The sequence below is a fragment of the Lepidothrix coronata genome, unplaced genomic scaffold (genome assembly GCF_001604755.1).
Source record: "Lepidothrix coronata isolate B3197 unplaced genomic scaffold, Lepidothrix_coronata-1.0 Scaffold189, whole genome shotgun sequence".
NCBI lineage: Eukaryota > Metazoa > Chordata > Aves > Passeriformes > Pipridae > Lepidothrix > Lepidothrix coronata.
The window spans coordinates 1,591,559-1,607,361 of record NW_016690369.1 but is presented as its reverse complement, the minus strand read 5'-3'; the positions used below and the strand labels follow the sequence as shown (position 1 = coordinate 1,607,361).

Sequence of the window (15,803 nt, the reverse complement as noted above, 5' to 3'; positions counted from 1 at the left end):
GGACCCCCAGACTCAGCAGGCCCTGGGTTTTGGGCTTCCCGGGGTGTGTTTTGGGGGGCTCTGGGTACATTTTGGGGGGCTGAGGGTACATTCTGGGGGGACTGAGGGTACATTTTGAGGGTCTCTGGGTACATTTTGGGGGTCTCTGGGTACATTTTAGGGGGCTGAGGGTACATTTTGGGGGTCTCTGGTTCCAATTTCTGGGGGGTTGTGGTTCCAGGAACCCCAGACTCGGGAGGCCCTGGGTTTCAGGGTCCTCAGGGGGTACTGTAGGTGCATTTTGGGGTGTTATTTTGGGTTCCAGGACCCCGGGACTCGGGAGGCAGACGCACAGAGCACCTCACTGCAGCAACACCTTCCCCTGCATCGTGCAAAACCCACAGGTAAACCAATAACTTCCTGCTCAGACAGGCTGGAAAAGCAGCTTTCCCAAGGACTCAGGATCAGGCTTCTGCTCTTGGTTTCACCTGCAAGGCTCTCCTCTTTCAGGAGCTGACACAAAAGCCAGCCCGTGTGTCACTTCACACACCCCACCCTCTGAACTCATGATGTCACCGTGCTCTCAACCCTCCTAAAGGTGACTCGACTGGAAAAAAAAAAAGCAGCTCTGACACTTAGTCCTTCTTAACAGCGAGGAGAACACCAAAGGTTTGGGGAAGCTTGAAGGAAAAAGGTATTTATTTTCACCTTCTGCTTGGTTTGACGCCCTCCAGTCACGGGGAGGGGACTGTGCCACCACCCCAGCGAAATTTAAGCAATTAAATAATTGACTCAGGCCGTTGGAAGCCTTTGGTTTGTTTTTAACTTTGATTCATTTTCATTACTAATTAATCTTTCGGTTTCCTCGGGTCTGCACACGCCGAATTAAGACTCAAGAGCTAATAATAAATACAATAAATACCTGGAGAATAAGCCCACGAGCCCTGGAGCAAGGAAAAAAAAAAAAACAAATTAGATGAGAGTTGCCATGAAGTTTTTAAAAAGTGTTTTCGAGCCTTTCGGGCTCTTTTCACACATCATCAGGAAAACTAAAGAGAGTGGGAAGGACAGCTTTTAAAAAGTCATTTGCAGGTCACCTTTGAGCAAGAGGAGAGGGAAGAGAACAAAGGAACCCACCACAGAGGAGCAGATACTTATAATTATGTCTCTGTGTTGCTCACTAGGACTTAAACTGAAAGGCCCAAATTGTTTGAGGCTCACCAGAAGGAAGACAACTGGATAAAGTCATTTCAGTGCATTTAATTTCTCAGTATGAGAGTCAAAAGGCCTCTAAACCACCTGATTTCCCCTACCAACCACCCAGGATATTTAGGAAGTCCTTCAGTTGTGGAAATGCCAGGTGGGCTCCACCCTGAAAAGGGGAGGAGGTGTTCATCTGCTGATTTATGGAGGCATAAACCACTCAGAGCAGATGGATCTCACCAGACCTAACCCAAGAAAATAAAATCTCTAGGAAAGCAGGCAGCACTTGGTGGGGAAGGAGGAAAACATCTGAAATTAAAATTTAGGGCTGATTCCCTAGTCTGTAAGAGGGACTCCTCATGGCACCTGGTAAATCAGCTTGTGGCCCTTAAATCTCCATTTATGCAGCTCTTCACTCACAGTCTCCCCCTCCTTCTTCACTCCAGGAAAACCAAAGGAAAAAAAATAAAGAAAAATCCCATAGCTCTGTGTTTCTGGGTCTTTGGGAGGGTGTTCTGGCTCTGGGCCTCCCCTGTTTGTTTTCAGAGCTACCAAGAGCAGCAGTAAAGCCGCAGGGCCCTTTCTGCAAGCGTTACAAAGTGAACATACTGCACAATAAAACCCCAGCCCGACTCACAGCCCGCCTGGTGTGGGTTTAGGGGCCAGCCCTGAGGGGAGGTGGTTGTCACCAGCACAGGGCAAGTTCACCACGTGGCTCAAGAACAGGTATTTCACACAGACAGCACGACAGTGCCACAACATGCCCCGGCCATGTCACACCACGGGAGCCCCTGTCTGATGACAAGAGTTCAAACAAGCACCAGATGCTCCCAGATCATCTCCAGGAGGAACCAACCCCTGGCTACGAATGCCCATCGGTGTGGCTGTCGGCACTGCCAAGAATAAAAGAAGGTGGCATAAAAAGTAGCTGTTTTACTGTCTGAGCATGAAAAAAAAAGCCCCGAGAAATTCAGGTTTTATTAAGAGAAAGTGAAGAAACGCAGGCATCCTGCACAGAAGCCAAGCAAATGACAGCATCAGGTACAGCGAGCCTCGGCAGCAGCGGTGATTTATAAAAGCCAAGCAAGTGGCCGTATAATTGCTTTAAGTAAGCCCCGACTTAAAGACGAAACTACATTTGAATTGAAGGCGGGGAGGGGGGAGGAGGGCCATCGAACCTCTGAAGAGGATCCTTGGAGACCAGTAACCCGAGAACGGCTGGCGAACCCGCGCCATCGATCGGGAGTGAGGTAACCACAACCACCGCCGGCTCAAATGAAAAGGGATTCGAGGGCTGACCCAGAAAACAAGCGTCGTAACCGCCGGGATGAAACTTTAATGATCAACACGAGGCGCGCCGCCCCGATCGAATGATCTGATGTCAGCCAGGAGCGCGGGCACGGAGGGAGCCGCTCCGCCGCCTTCCCTCCCGGCTCGCCTGACGCTCCATCCAGCCTGGAGACTCTGCCATCTCCTGGCTCCGGCTTTGGCAGCAGCGGGAAGGCAGCGGAGCTCATGGAATAGGCGCGTTTTTCCAAGGGAGAGCTCTCTCATCCCGTCAAGTTTATCTTTTGCTTCCTTCGCGAAATTAATAAGCCGAGCTCCCGAACCACTCTATACATCCCACTCGTGGCTGCTGGTTTAACTCTGCCCCACAGCCTGTACGAATTCCTTTTGGGAAGATGAAAAAAAAAAGCTCTACAGCAACCAGAATAGAAATTCTTCCACTCCCCAGCAGAGTTTGAAGGAGTACAGTGATGAACACAAGGTCAGGTCTATCACAGCACAGGTTCAGATTAAATCAGACTGATTCCAGGCTTGCTCCAAGGCTCCCAAAACACACCAGCCCCGGCATTTTTCCTGGGGAACCCCTCTGTCCAAATAGAACTACTCCCTCCAGCTAGAACTTAATCTGGGTACTGCCATAAAAGACCATTAAAGATGTTTCTATTAGTGACAAAAGGAGGGCCAAGGAGAATCTCCATCCTTTACTGCATCGGGGGGAACATGTGACAAAGGATGAGGAAAAGGCTGAAGGACTTGATGTGTTCTTTAACAGTTAGGCCAGTTGTTTTCAGGTGGAAGACAGGGATGGGAGCAGGATGAAGTGCCCATAGTCCAAAGGGAAGCACACAGATGGGTCCTTGGAGCAGATGGGATCCAGCCAAGGGTGCTGAGGGACCTGGCAAAGAGCTCACCGAGCCACCTTCCACCATTTCCCAGCAGTCCTGGCTCACTGGGTGACTGGAAGTGGTGCCCACCTAGAAGATGGGCTGGAAGGAGGATCCAAGGAATCAGCCTCACCTGAGTGCCAGGGGAAGTTATGGAGCAGAACAGCAACAAGGTGATGTGGTGGGTCTTACCCTTGGAACCCCACGGAATGCTGCAGGCCTGGGGAGGGGTGGCTGGACAAGGTGGACAGGGAGCTGGAGGGATGGCTGACAGCTGGGCAAGTGGCCAATGGCCCCTGGGCTGTGCCAGCCCTGCTGTGTCCCAGCCCCAGGGCAGGGCCCGTCCCTGTGCTGGCACTGCTGGGGCACCTCCAGCCCTGGGGCAGGTCTGGGCCCCTGCAGTGGTTTGGTTTAGGCCTCTTCCTGGCAACCAGGTCGAAACTAAGGAAGTACCAACATCCCAATATTCCGTTCTGTTCTTTACATAAGCAGAAATATAAACAGAAGGGGGGAGGAAGCTGGAAGGGAGATCTCTTCTCGGAGAGGAGGAGTTGGAGGAAGCACAGCAACCTCCCTGTGGCTGGGCTCCTCCTGTGGGAGTGCAGGCCTGTAAGGTTTTGAGAGGTTGTTGCTTCTTCCTGATTTGAGAGATCTGGTGGTGTGGACTCTGCTTTCTTAAGGAAAGTATTAAGATTTCGTTTGCTAGTTCTTTATTGGCTGTGTATACCTGTTTTCCTGTTTTTTTTGAGGTGTTAAGGTTCTCTTTCTTGTATGCATATAGTTTTTGTAACTGTATATAAGTGTAAAATATATATATATACTGCTTTGGTTCTGTTATTTCGGTCTCTCAGTAGTTTTTTTTCCTTCCCTTTCTTTCCCCTGTGCTCATAAAAGGAGGGGGGAAGCCCTTTGCTGTGGTCTTGGGTGCTTGGAAGGCCAAACAAGAGGGACATGGAGGGGCTGGAGCCTGGGCAGGGAAGGGAATGGAGTTGGGGAAGGGGCTGGAGCAGCAGGAGCAGCTGAGGGAGCTGTGATCCAAAACCCTGCTAAAAACTGAGTGGCACAGCTCAGGAAAACCCCGGGAAATGCCCCCCAGTGCTGGATTAACATCAGGAGCACCCCCAGCTCCTCAGGCCTTGCAAAGTCACACACCAGCTCTGCTTACACCCAGGACAAGTCTCACTGCCATCACTGATTATTCACGTGCAAAGCTGAGCCCAGAAGTGTTTGTGAAACTGGAGAGAGAATCATTAAATGTAACAGATAATTGATATTTATACTGAGAAGAGAATTGACTCTGTAAACCTCAGCTATTAAATTACTTGTTCAGAACGCAACAGTTTGCTATTGATCACCAGATTCATTACACTTTTATGGCAGATCTGAAAGCACAGTGCCATTAAGTACAATATTACAAGCTGGGAGAGAAAGGGGAGGGTTGTGTTTGGTTTTAAAAAAAGATAAAATACAACGAACAACAAAACCCCGATGAGTCCCTCAATCTGCATGTCATAAATACTTACCAAATGCACATAACAAAGTCTTTCCCTGCACCATTTGCTAATGTCCTTGGAAGCTGTAGTTCTCTCATTTGCTATTTACCACTTATCAAATTAAGAGAGGCTTTCAGACGTCTCCAGCCACCAGAGCAGAGCGAAGGGCAAGCAGTGAACAGCAAAGGGCATCACTTTTGGGTTGTAATATTCCAAACATTTCATTTACTAAACCAGGGAAAGTCAAACAGCTGAATTCCGATTGTTGCTTTATCAAACGTGTTCTCCCAGCTCCATAAAAAGAGAATTCATTTTCTCAGAGAAGAGAAGTTACTGGAGGGTAATTTAAATGAACACTGCTTTTTCTACAGCATATACACGTGCAGCTTTTCCCTCAGAGGTCTCTTACCTGCTCACCTATTTTCAGGAACCTTTCAGGAGCCTGAATTATTTATTGGCACCACCTCCCTTCATGTGACTGATGCAAACTCACCAAAAGAATCAAGAGATACTGGAGGAACTGGGGAACCAGTATGAAAAGAGTGTGTGAGACAGCTTCAACCCAACTTCTGTAACACACCAAGCTAAAATATGGACTGCCTGAGCTTGACAGGCAGGATTAATAACCCTTGTTATTTAAAGTATTCGCATTAAAGTGATAATAGCCTTTATTAATACTTTGGAAATGTAATTTACTCTGCCTAACTTCCTTATATTGCCTGTCTGATTACAAACACAATGGATACAGCAGCAGAACATCACATGGAAGGCACAGAAGGAGGATCAACAGGATGGCACAGAGAACAGAAAGGGAGAGCTGCAAATGGAGAAGGGAAACTAGTCGAAGAACATCCAGTAAAAGAAAAAAACCCTCTAAATAAACCAGCTCCTTTCACTCCTGCTGACAGTTTAGATTTCTGCTCAGTTGCCCAAGAGCACTCAAAAGCATTTCTGTGTCTGACAGAGTTTTCAAGGCACCTTTCTTATAACCAGGCTGTGAATTTTATAGTATTTTACAAGTGGTTTTCTCTAATCCCACAGTGTTGAAGCACAGTATTAACATGAAGTGTTACTATAAAATAAGGAATTCTGGTATGTTAAGGACAATGTGCCCTGACTGCCCCCAGATGAATTTTAATTACTCGTGTGACTTATAGAGGGGCTACTAATTACTGAACCTGTAAAACTGAACTAGAAAACAGTTAAACTTTACACCTATTTAGACAGTCAAGAGAGTTTGTGAGGCTCTTAAAATTGTATTTAAGTGTGTAAACCAAATGAATGGTTAGTATTAAATCAAGGTCCAGAAAAAGCTTTATATTGGGAAAAGAAAACTTCGAGTTTATCTATTTTTGGGTAGGTCATTTCCTACCCAGGTTGTCCTTTAAGTAACAATGGAGGAAAGCAGCAAGTCCTTCTAAAGTTATTTTTTTGGGCTGTGACAAGATATCCTTGTGATCAAGAGATTTTTAGGGGGAAAAATAACAAAAAGAGAGTAGATGTGGACAATGTTTAACACACTCTGGGTGCTTCCCCAGCAAAGCAATAGACACAGTTCATCAGAAAGCACTTTACAGGGACTACATGTGTAGAGATAATGGAGATAACTTTAGAAGAGCACAATAAAAATTGGCACTGCTGAAATAATTTGTAGATAACCAACATTATCAGTCACTTAAGGGCAGTTTATCCAAGGATAACCATCACTATCAGGCACTTGAGGACAGTCTCTCACCAGGAGGAACTGCAGCCAGGTAAATCCATCCTGTTGCCTCGAGGGGCTGTTGCTTTTGAAGGCGTTGAAAGCAGCACAGGAGATATCAAAAGGTGAAGATAAAATGGGCCTTCCACGGCCTCACACTCACCCAGCAATGACAACTCCATCCCAGGAGTGGACATCACACAGCACCTTCCCCAGCTCGTACCTCAGCTGGCTCACGGCTCCGATCCGGTTCTGCCACAGAGGACAAAGGGGGATGGAATTCCGGCTCCTTCATCCCCCAGAATCCCCCAGGTGGAAAACCCTGAGCTCTGCTTTTGCTGCTGCAGCAGCACAGCTGAGAGGAAAGGCACTTCCATCCCATAAATCCCTCACCAGCTCCCACCTTCCCACCTGCAATACACGGTTATATTCCTTCCAAAAGGATTCCGTGCAGCACTGGGGGAAGACGTTGGGAAATTCTTTTAACTTTGGTACAACAGTGTTTGACCCTTCCATCTGTGCCAGCTGTTGCTTCCTTATTTCCCTGTATCAGTGATTAACAGGTACTAGGAGGTGTCTTAGCTGTGAGAACAAGTATTGTGTGTCAGAGCAAAGGATGGTAAGAGAGGTATGTTATGACCCGACCACATATTTGAGATACTCTCAAGGAGAGGAGATTCCTTAGAAGATCTGGAACCATATCCAAGAAATTATTAGCACACATGCATGTATGCAGGAAATATAATTAATATGTAATAGAAATGTGATGAACATGTCTTAGTTTCGTGACCAGAACCTGGGCTGTTGGATTGCTGGGTGTGGATGACACGTGGAGTTATCCCCAATAACACAGAGTTATTCCCCTTCACAAAGGAGTGTCAGCTTTCTAACCCAACAAACTGCTTGGAGACTTGATTTCCAGCTTTTTTCCCTCCCACCTGCTGGAAGCAGGTTCCCATTTTTCTACAGCACCTGGATGCCACTGAAGAAACCCCCTCTCACCTTCCAGTTGTATTTCAGGGTGCACTCCCGGGCCCGGCAGTTCTTGAGGGCGACTTTCCAGCAGGACTGGTCGGAGATGCTCATATCCAACAGGTATCCCTCCTCTTGGCACAGCCTGTACCACAGCACTTCGTCTTCTGCAAGGATTTTCCACGTCCTGCTGACCTAAAAAAAATCAAATTTTGATACGTGTGTCTCACATATCCACGTTTGGACAACGCTCGCAGGGGTTTCTGGGGTGTCCCGTGTAGAGCCAGGAGTTGGACTGGATCCTGATGGCTCCCTTCCAACTCAGGATACTCTATGATTTTACAATAAATTTATAAGTAAAAATTACATTTAATATAAAATTATTTACATAGCACCTGAAATACAAACTTTCAAGTTGATATAGGCCCGCACTGAGATTAAATTCTTAGCTAAACAAATATATTTATTCACCCATATAAAAGCCCCAAACCCTTAACAAAATGTTTGTTTTCTGTGGGTTCTTTCGGAAACAACTGAGTTTCTACTCCACTAAAACCCCACACACCACTTTAGTGGCCACACTGCCAACCTGAAATATCAGTGCACTGGAAAACTTCAGAGGGAAAAGGAGCAACAAAACAATTAAGGCAGCACTGTAAGCTTAGAGAAAAATATGAATTTATCTTCATATTTGGAGCTAAGAAGCCCTCTCATATCACACCACCACATCTCCAAAGTCCCACTGACAATGCCTGATTAGGGGTATGACATTAGTGATTTATAACCTATTGTATTACAGTATGCAGAAATAGGAATGAATTATTAAGTTTTTGAAGCAGCCTCAAGTTGCTGGCCATTCCAGAGAGAACAGCTTCATCACAATCAATTGTGGGCTCAGAATTAAAGATTCAAGAGGTAAGAGCCAACTTAAGTAGCATTTGTTCCCTGTAATTCTTAATTTAAAAAGAAAAAAAACACAACAACAGCCGTAACCAATGAAACCCAGGAGTGGTGAGAGCAGCAATCAATTGTGCTCTGTTTCCAAAAAGATCCAAACAACCTCCTGAGACTGACATCATTTTTAGTAAATTACAATTAAGCATCTAACGTCCATTTGAGGCCCAAGATTACACCAAGAATCGAGGCCTGCCACCGACACAACCCCTCCCAGGACCATCTCTTTGTGTTTATTTGCCATTTGTTCTGGACTCACTCACAGATCCAACACGGCACGGGGAGGGGAGAGAGGAGTTATTCCTTGTTCTCCATTTTAGGAGATTAATCTCCTTTGTATTTTCACGTTACCACACCCCCCCTCTGCTTCAAACTTAAAGCCACAGCTTTCAAATGCAAAGCACAGCTTCAGGAAATTATATCTGGGGAGGAATAAATATCAGATCCTTTGGGTTGGGGGATTTGCACGAGTCCATGAGCTGTTGGAGCAGCAAAGAGGCTCATGGAGAGGTCAGGAAAACAACCCCTGCCTCAAAGAAATCAGGGAATCTCAGAGTTTGGAACTAGTCAGCCCTCCCAGAACACCCACATCAGGGCACTAAGGGCCAGAAAGTTCCCAAACCCATGACCCTGAGTCCCAGAGGTCTCCTCAGGGCACAGCAAGTGCAAAGAGATCTCTCACACACAGAACTCCTGCAGACTGTCCAGTCCCCAACCAGTGGGACACTGTCCTCTGCAATGCCCTGTTTCTGCCAGGGAAAAGAAAAAAAAATGTTCCATGTGGAAAAAGAAAAAAAAAAAAGGGGAATAACCTGCCAATGTTTTTAAGATTTGATACCTAAATACAAGAGCAGCTCTCAAACGGGAATATCTCAGTGCAGCAAAAGAAATATTCCAGTTAATCATCAAGAGACCTCAAACTGGGAGACACAGACAATCCCCTTCCATCCTATAACAGAGAAAACAACCTGGACAGGGCAATAATAATGCCTTTAAATGACACAAACAGCACTGAGTCTGCTCAAGCATGACACATCACATCACCCTGTAATAAAAATATTAGTGCTCCTGTCCCTACAGGGACACCCTCAGGAAGTTCAAAAGCAACGAAAAGACACGGTCCAAAATTCAAACCTTCAGAGCTTAGCGAGGAACTCGCTCTCAATTTGATTTTAAAGTAATACAAATACATCTCTTATTGCTCAAAGAGCACAGAAATCCACCCGGCTTTGTTGCTGACACAACCAAAAGAGCAGCTGTGGGGCAGGTTGGAACCTCTGCCCCCCTCCCAAAACACGTTCCGTGAGGGACAGGCCGAGCACACACAGAGTCAGCACAGCCCAAAGCAGGCCAGCTCTTTTTGCCTTGCTTTAAAAAAACAAAAATCAAAAATAAACACACACCTTCGGAGCGTGCCAAAACAGACAATATTTGGACAGGCCTTTCAAGTTTCAAGGTCTTAAAAGCATTTTATAAAGGCAGTAAAACAAAAGAAAAGGGGAGGAGGGGAAGGGGGGGGAACTACATAAAATTTCGACTGCCTTTTCAACTTTCCAGGGGAATAAAGATCCTATCCCATTCTGATTTTTTTTAAATCAAATTACAGCGAATCCTGCTGCTTTACAAGCCTGGATTTCCAAAGAGTCCCCAGCACAGCCTTTTTCTGACGGCCCCAAAACTCGCATGCCAAGCCCTTGTAAAAGCCCCACTGAGTGAGCCTCAGCTGCACAAAATCACTAATAAAAGAGGCTCAAGCATTTCACTTTACAGCACCACTGTGAGCTGCTGCATTAAAACCAGCCTTTGGCTCCAAGTCAGCTTTATTAGATCTGCCTTAGACTTTCAGGTGAGGCCCCAAAAGCCAGAGTGGCCCGGCTTTATTTACCATATTTCCATATTTCCACCGTGTGTTGGAGGGGCTGAGGTGTGCAAAGCTCTTATTGAACTACAAACATCACTGTTTCCAAATCTACACTGCCCAGAAACTCCAGAAAACCCATCAGTGACAACATCTTACGGAGCTGTTTGTAAATTGAGGGTCCCCTATTTAATTTTGGTTTTAGTGTTCCTATTTTCTTTTTACTACAGAAAGTTTGGGTTCCCCCGAGCTCCACACAGGAACGGTTTTATAACTTATAGTTCAGCAAGTAATAATGTTCTGAAGGACTTCAAAGGCTTCTGCTGACATAGATTTTGCTATTTGAGTTTGCCAGTGGGGGACTTTTTTTTCCACCCCCCCTAAAAAAGCCCCACCTCTTCCATCAAATCCTAAATTTCCTCTAATCCCATCTAAATCAACTGGCTCAAATCCTAATGAAGGTTTATTCATCCCTCTCCATCTGATAAGCATTTTTGTTTCACTGGGTTTATTTTCTTCCCCAGACACACAAAGACACAGTCAAGGCTCATTTGCTGAGTCCAGGGGCCTCAATTAGAACTATCTGGACTTTCAGCCCAGGACGACACAGAGAGCCAAAGAGTCCTGAATCCAAAGCCATTCCCATGGAAGCTGCTCATTGTTTCAGTTCACAGCCATGAGCATGGAATGGTTTGGGTTGGAAGGGACATTAAAGACCACCCAGTGCCACCCCCTGCCATGGGCAGGGACACCTTCCACCAGCCCAGGTTGATCCAAGCCCCGTCCAGTCTGGCCTTGGACACTTCCAGGGATGGGGCATCCTGTGGGAAATCCATTCCAGCCCCTCACCACCCTGACAGGGAAGAATTTCTTCCTAATAGCTCATCTAAACCAGCCCATGGAATCATGGAATTGTTTGGGAGCTTAATCTTATTCCCCCCCCCTGCCATGGGCAGGGACACCTCCCACTAGCCCAGGTTGCTCCAAGACTCCTCCAACCTGGCCTTGGACACTTCCAGGGATCCAGGGGCAGCCACAGCTTCTCTGGGCAACCTGGGCCAGGGCCTCCCCACCCTCACAGCCAACAATTCCTTCCCAATCTCCCATCTCTCCCTGCCCTCTGGCAGTGGGAAGCCATTCCCTGTGTCCTGTCCCTCCATCCCTTGTCCCCAGTCCCTCTCCAGCTCTCCTGGAGCCCCTTTAGGCCCTGCAAGGGGCTCTCAGCTCTCCCTGGAGCCTTCTCTTGTCCAGGTGATCCCCCCCAGCTCTCCCAGCCTGGCTCCAGAGCAGAGGGGCTCCAGCCCTGGCAGCATCTCCGGGGCCTCCTCTGGACTCTCTCCAGCAGCTCCACGTCCTCCCTGTGCTGTTCCCAGGGCTGGAGGCAGCTCTGCAGGGGGGTCTCACCCGAGGGGGCGGAGGGGCAGAATCCCCCCTGCCCTGCTGCCCACTCTGGGGGATCAGCCCAGGGCATGGGGGGTTCTGGGTGCTGGGGCAGGTCCAGCCCCTCACCCACCAGCCCCCCAAAAATCCTCCTCCCCAGGGCTGCTCTCCATCCATTCAGAATACACACGAGATTTTCTTCTTTAATTGTATAAACACCAAAAGCATAACGGTTTGACAATTCCAGAAGCCCTCAAGCAGCTGAAATCCTTGATTCATGCACGACAATTCTTCCTAAATTCCTAGAAACAGCCTCCCTTGCCCTAGATACATAAACAACTGTGTTGGTAAACACTTCCAAACCTTCCCCAAGATGAAAACATAACAACAGGTCAAGGGAATTTCCCACTGATCTGTTCAGAAACTAAAGGGCCTCAGCATTGCCAAAATTCAGCACTACTGCCCAGGAGCATTTCACACCACAAAATGCAATTCCAGTCTCTGGTATTTACTAAAAATCAACAACTGTAAGTACATGGAGAAGTTCACAGGTGAGACACATCCTCTTGTTTTACAGCCTGAAGAGCAGGTCCTCAGGCCATGAGTAAAGTTAATTATTTCTGCAGTTTCAGCCCCAAATAACACAAGAACCTGTGGTGCATTTCAGTTTGTCACAACTGTGGTGTCCCAAGGGATTGGGGTTTTTTTTTTCTCCTCCCATCAGGAAGAAGTGACTGTTCCCAAGCCTGCTCCTACTCCTGAGAGTTGCCCCTGGCACAGATATTTCTGGGCAGAACACAATCAAAAGGTGCTCACAGGGTTGCACAGAGCAAAGGGGAAATTCTGCCTGTTCTGGGGACACTTTAAGCCCTGGATACCTTTCTCCTTGAATTGCAAACTTGGGACACCAACAGGTATCTGCTGGATGCTGCTGAATGTCACCCACCTGCTGTGAAGCCACCAGAGCTCAGGAGCTGAGGGCACCACAATTTAAGGGCTGCACAAGGATCTGGGATTTTCAAGTGCCACACAGGTATTTTGTGTTTTATGGTACTAATCCCCCCCCAAAAAAAAAAAAAAAATCAAAGCAAAGCTGTGGGGAAGTGAGGGAGAGGGAAATATCAGGGTGAAGTTAAAGTTCTGCAGGCAGCCCGTGGTGTGATTAAATCTCAAAGAGGCTTTGAAGTCAGGCTACTTTCCTGTTAGCTGGTTACCAATTTGGCATCAAGAACTAAGCAAACAGGTTTTCTCCAAAGGCTCTCACATGGATCCTGATGCCAATTCCACTCACTGGCCCGATTTCCCTAAAATCCCAAGGCCCCTTAATAAAAAGCAACCTTTCTAGGATAACGCTGTAAAGCAGCAGGGTTTTCCACGGAGCAGAAGAGGGCTTCCCCCCCCCTTCAAAATCAAAACCACCAAGAGAAAAATGAAAATGGGATTTATTTTTACGGCTCTGCTTTTCATTTGAACGCTTAAAAAGAAGCCAGCTCTGCCCTGGATATCCATCTCCCTGGGAAAGCCCTGTAAAACCCTGGGCACTTGCTCAGCTGCCACACAGGAACAATGATTTGGGCTGAGGAGGAGAAATGTGGAAAATTGCGCGTTAAAATGTGGAAAAAAAATGTGTTAAAGCACATCTTAAGAGAACAGGTTCGAGATAAAAACCAAAGTGAGAGAGAGAAAGAGAAATCAAGAGCAGCCCCAAGCACAGGGAAAGGAGCAGCCCCTTCCTCAGCCAACCTTTTTCCCGTGCCATGAGGCAAAGTGATCGTGCCCAAGGGGCAAAAAGAAAAGAGAGGGAAGGAATAACCTTAAACTAATCCAATTCAGAAATGCAAGCCTGTTCCATTTCATGGGATGTGACCTTCACTGATGGTTTATCTCTACCTCAAATGACAGAAACTTGAGCATATCTGAAAGCTTCGGTCTCCCGGACAGCCTCAAAAAAATAATCCTCGGGAATTCTCTCCTCTGCAACAGCAGCCCTGCACGAGGAATTCATTTTCTTTTAACAGCCCTTGTTGCTAAAAGGCATTAGAAAGTCAAAGTTTTAAGCAATAACCACCTGTAGCTGTTTAACACTATGATGTGCTCACACTGAACACGACAAGCCCAATTTCCTTTCAATGCCTGGGCCATTTGGGGAATATTTGTGCCTGTTTTACCCCCCACAACCGACCCTGTCTGTCAATCCTGTCTTTACACACTAACATTTCTTTCTCTGGACTGTTTGTAACACAAAGAATGGTTTGGGTTGGATTTTTGTGAAGCTGCAAGATGTGCTTTGTACATAAATTAATGAGCACCAGCCTGGAACCCTGAATGGTGGCCACGGGAGAAGCTGGCAGTGAGTGCCCACAATATTCTACTTCATTTCACTGGGTAATCAGCACTTCCCAATTAAGTTTGCTTTGTTGGCTCATCCAGAGAGGAGGTTCATCATTCAGTGTGTGAAGAAGGGAAATAAAGAGGCTGAACAACCCCACATAGAGTGAGGTGTGAGTGTCTCATAAAGCTACTTGAAAAGACAGGCAGTTTATAAACATAAACTGGTGAATGCATCATCTGAAAGTATCACTAAATCAAAATATAAACCCCTCGTGGGGCTGGGGGTGAGGAAATCAGGGTCACTTAAGAATTTAGCCTCACATGAAAACACTACAGAGAAAAAGTTACTATTCCAATTTCCAGGCACACACAGAAGTGTGAGGAACAGCTCTTGCCATGCCCTCAGCACTGCCAAGTTCTAAATATTGCAGCAAGACACTTCACTTGCTTCCGAACACACTCACTTGAATCAAAATATCTCTGCAATATTCATTTTAAATTTTAAGGCTTTGCTTCTGGCCGAGCCACAAATGTTTTATTTAACTCTACTCAACTGCAGCTATAAACCCAGCTCATGGATTATTTCTCAATACTCAGCTTTGGAAGTGTTTCCTGTAAGTAACTGGGGCTGCCACCCACCTTCCCTGCACCAAGGTGGCTGTTTCTTGATTATTTCTGCCCATTTTAGGTGGTGGCAGAGAATCAAAGTGCCAGCAGCACTTACCTGAGCACACCTTCCCAACTCAGCCCTGCCCAGGTACTGGAATATCTTCAGTGCCAGCTCGTAGGGCAGCTGCACATCAAAGAAAGGAACCTCATTGATTTCATTCTGGGGAGGAAAAAGAGAAAATAATTTTCTTTAATGCACAGCTTGAGAGCAGGAGAAGTTACCACGGTATGGAGAGAGGATGTCGTGCCCTCAGTGCCACCACAGCTCCATAAAAAAGGAGTTATTCTGCCTTTCCTCCCTTTAATGGAACATCAGAACAACCAGGTACCCAGCTACTCTTTGTTCTGAGTCAGGTAAAGAAGTTTAAGTGGAGCTAAAAAGGAAATTGAGAAGAACTGTAAGGCTGATCTGAAGTCTGAAAGGCAAAGCACAAGCTCTAGGAAAATATTTTATCTAATGTTCCAGAGCCAAACAGACCCAATAAATAAGCATTTTGAAGACACGTTCCCATTAATAATTTCACTTACAGGATTTCCAACACAGAGGATGGGAAAATGAACTAATATTTTCATGTAAAACTGAATGGGAGATGATGTTACAGTTTCTTTCATTAGTGACATATTAATGTCTTTTTAATACGAAATGTTCCTGCTTTTAACTGGTCGAGTATCTCAACCACAAATTTAGAACCAAATCCATCAATTTACACTAACAGCTAAATGCAGCACGTGGATTTTTTTCCTAGATGTGTTTTGTTTAACTGGATAATTATTACATATTCTTCCTGCAGTTATCACAACAAAATCTGTCTTCTCTCTCACACTGCCTGGATATTCCAAATTTTTATACTGTGCAATAAAATAGAACCAGCCCATTCTGATCATTTCTGTGTCACCCTTTTTGCTCTCCAGTGTTCTCTCCTGGCTTCTGTCCCTCCCCAGGTGCTCCTGAACACCTCATCGCTCTCCATCCACCCCCAGGCACAAAACCAGCTGCTCAGTTAAAACCACTCTCCATTGTCTGCCTTCAGAAAGTCAGGAAGATCCCAAATCGGGATCCTCTCCTGCCTCTTGGCACTTCCCTGTCTCTG

At 46.3% G+C, this 15,803-nt stretch overlaps 1 protein-coding gene across 1 annotated transcript in view; it reads right to left on the bottom strand.

Moving 5' to 3' along the window:
• Window positions 1-15,803, bottom strand: part of FBXW8 (F-box and WD repeat domain containing 8) — a 57,580-nt gene that overhangs the window by 38,472 nt on the left and 3,305 nt on the right. The window contains exons 2-4 of the mRNA XM_017831319.1: window positions 14,768-14,872; window positions 7,551-7,715; window positions 6,712-6,800 (exon numbers count right to left, since the gene is read on the bottom strand). Coding sequence (XP_017686808.1) covers window positions 6,712-6,800; window positions 7,551-7,715; window positions 14,768-14,872 — 359 coding nt within the window. The remainder of the gene's footprint in view (window positions 1-6,711; window positions 6,801-7,550; window positions 7,716-14,767; window positions 14,873-15,803) is intronic.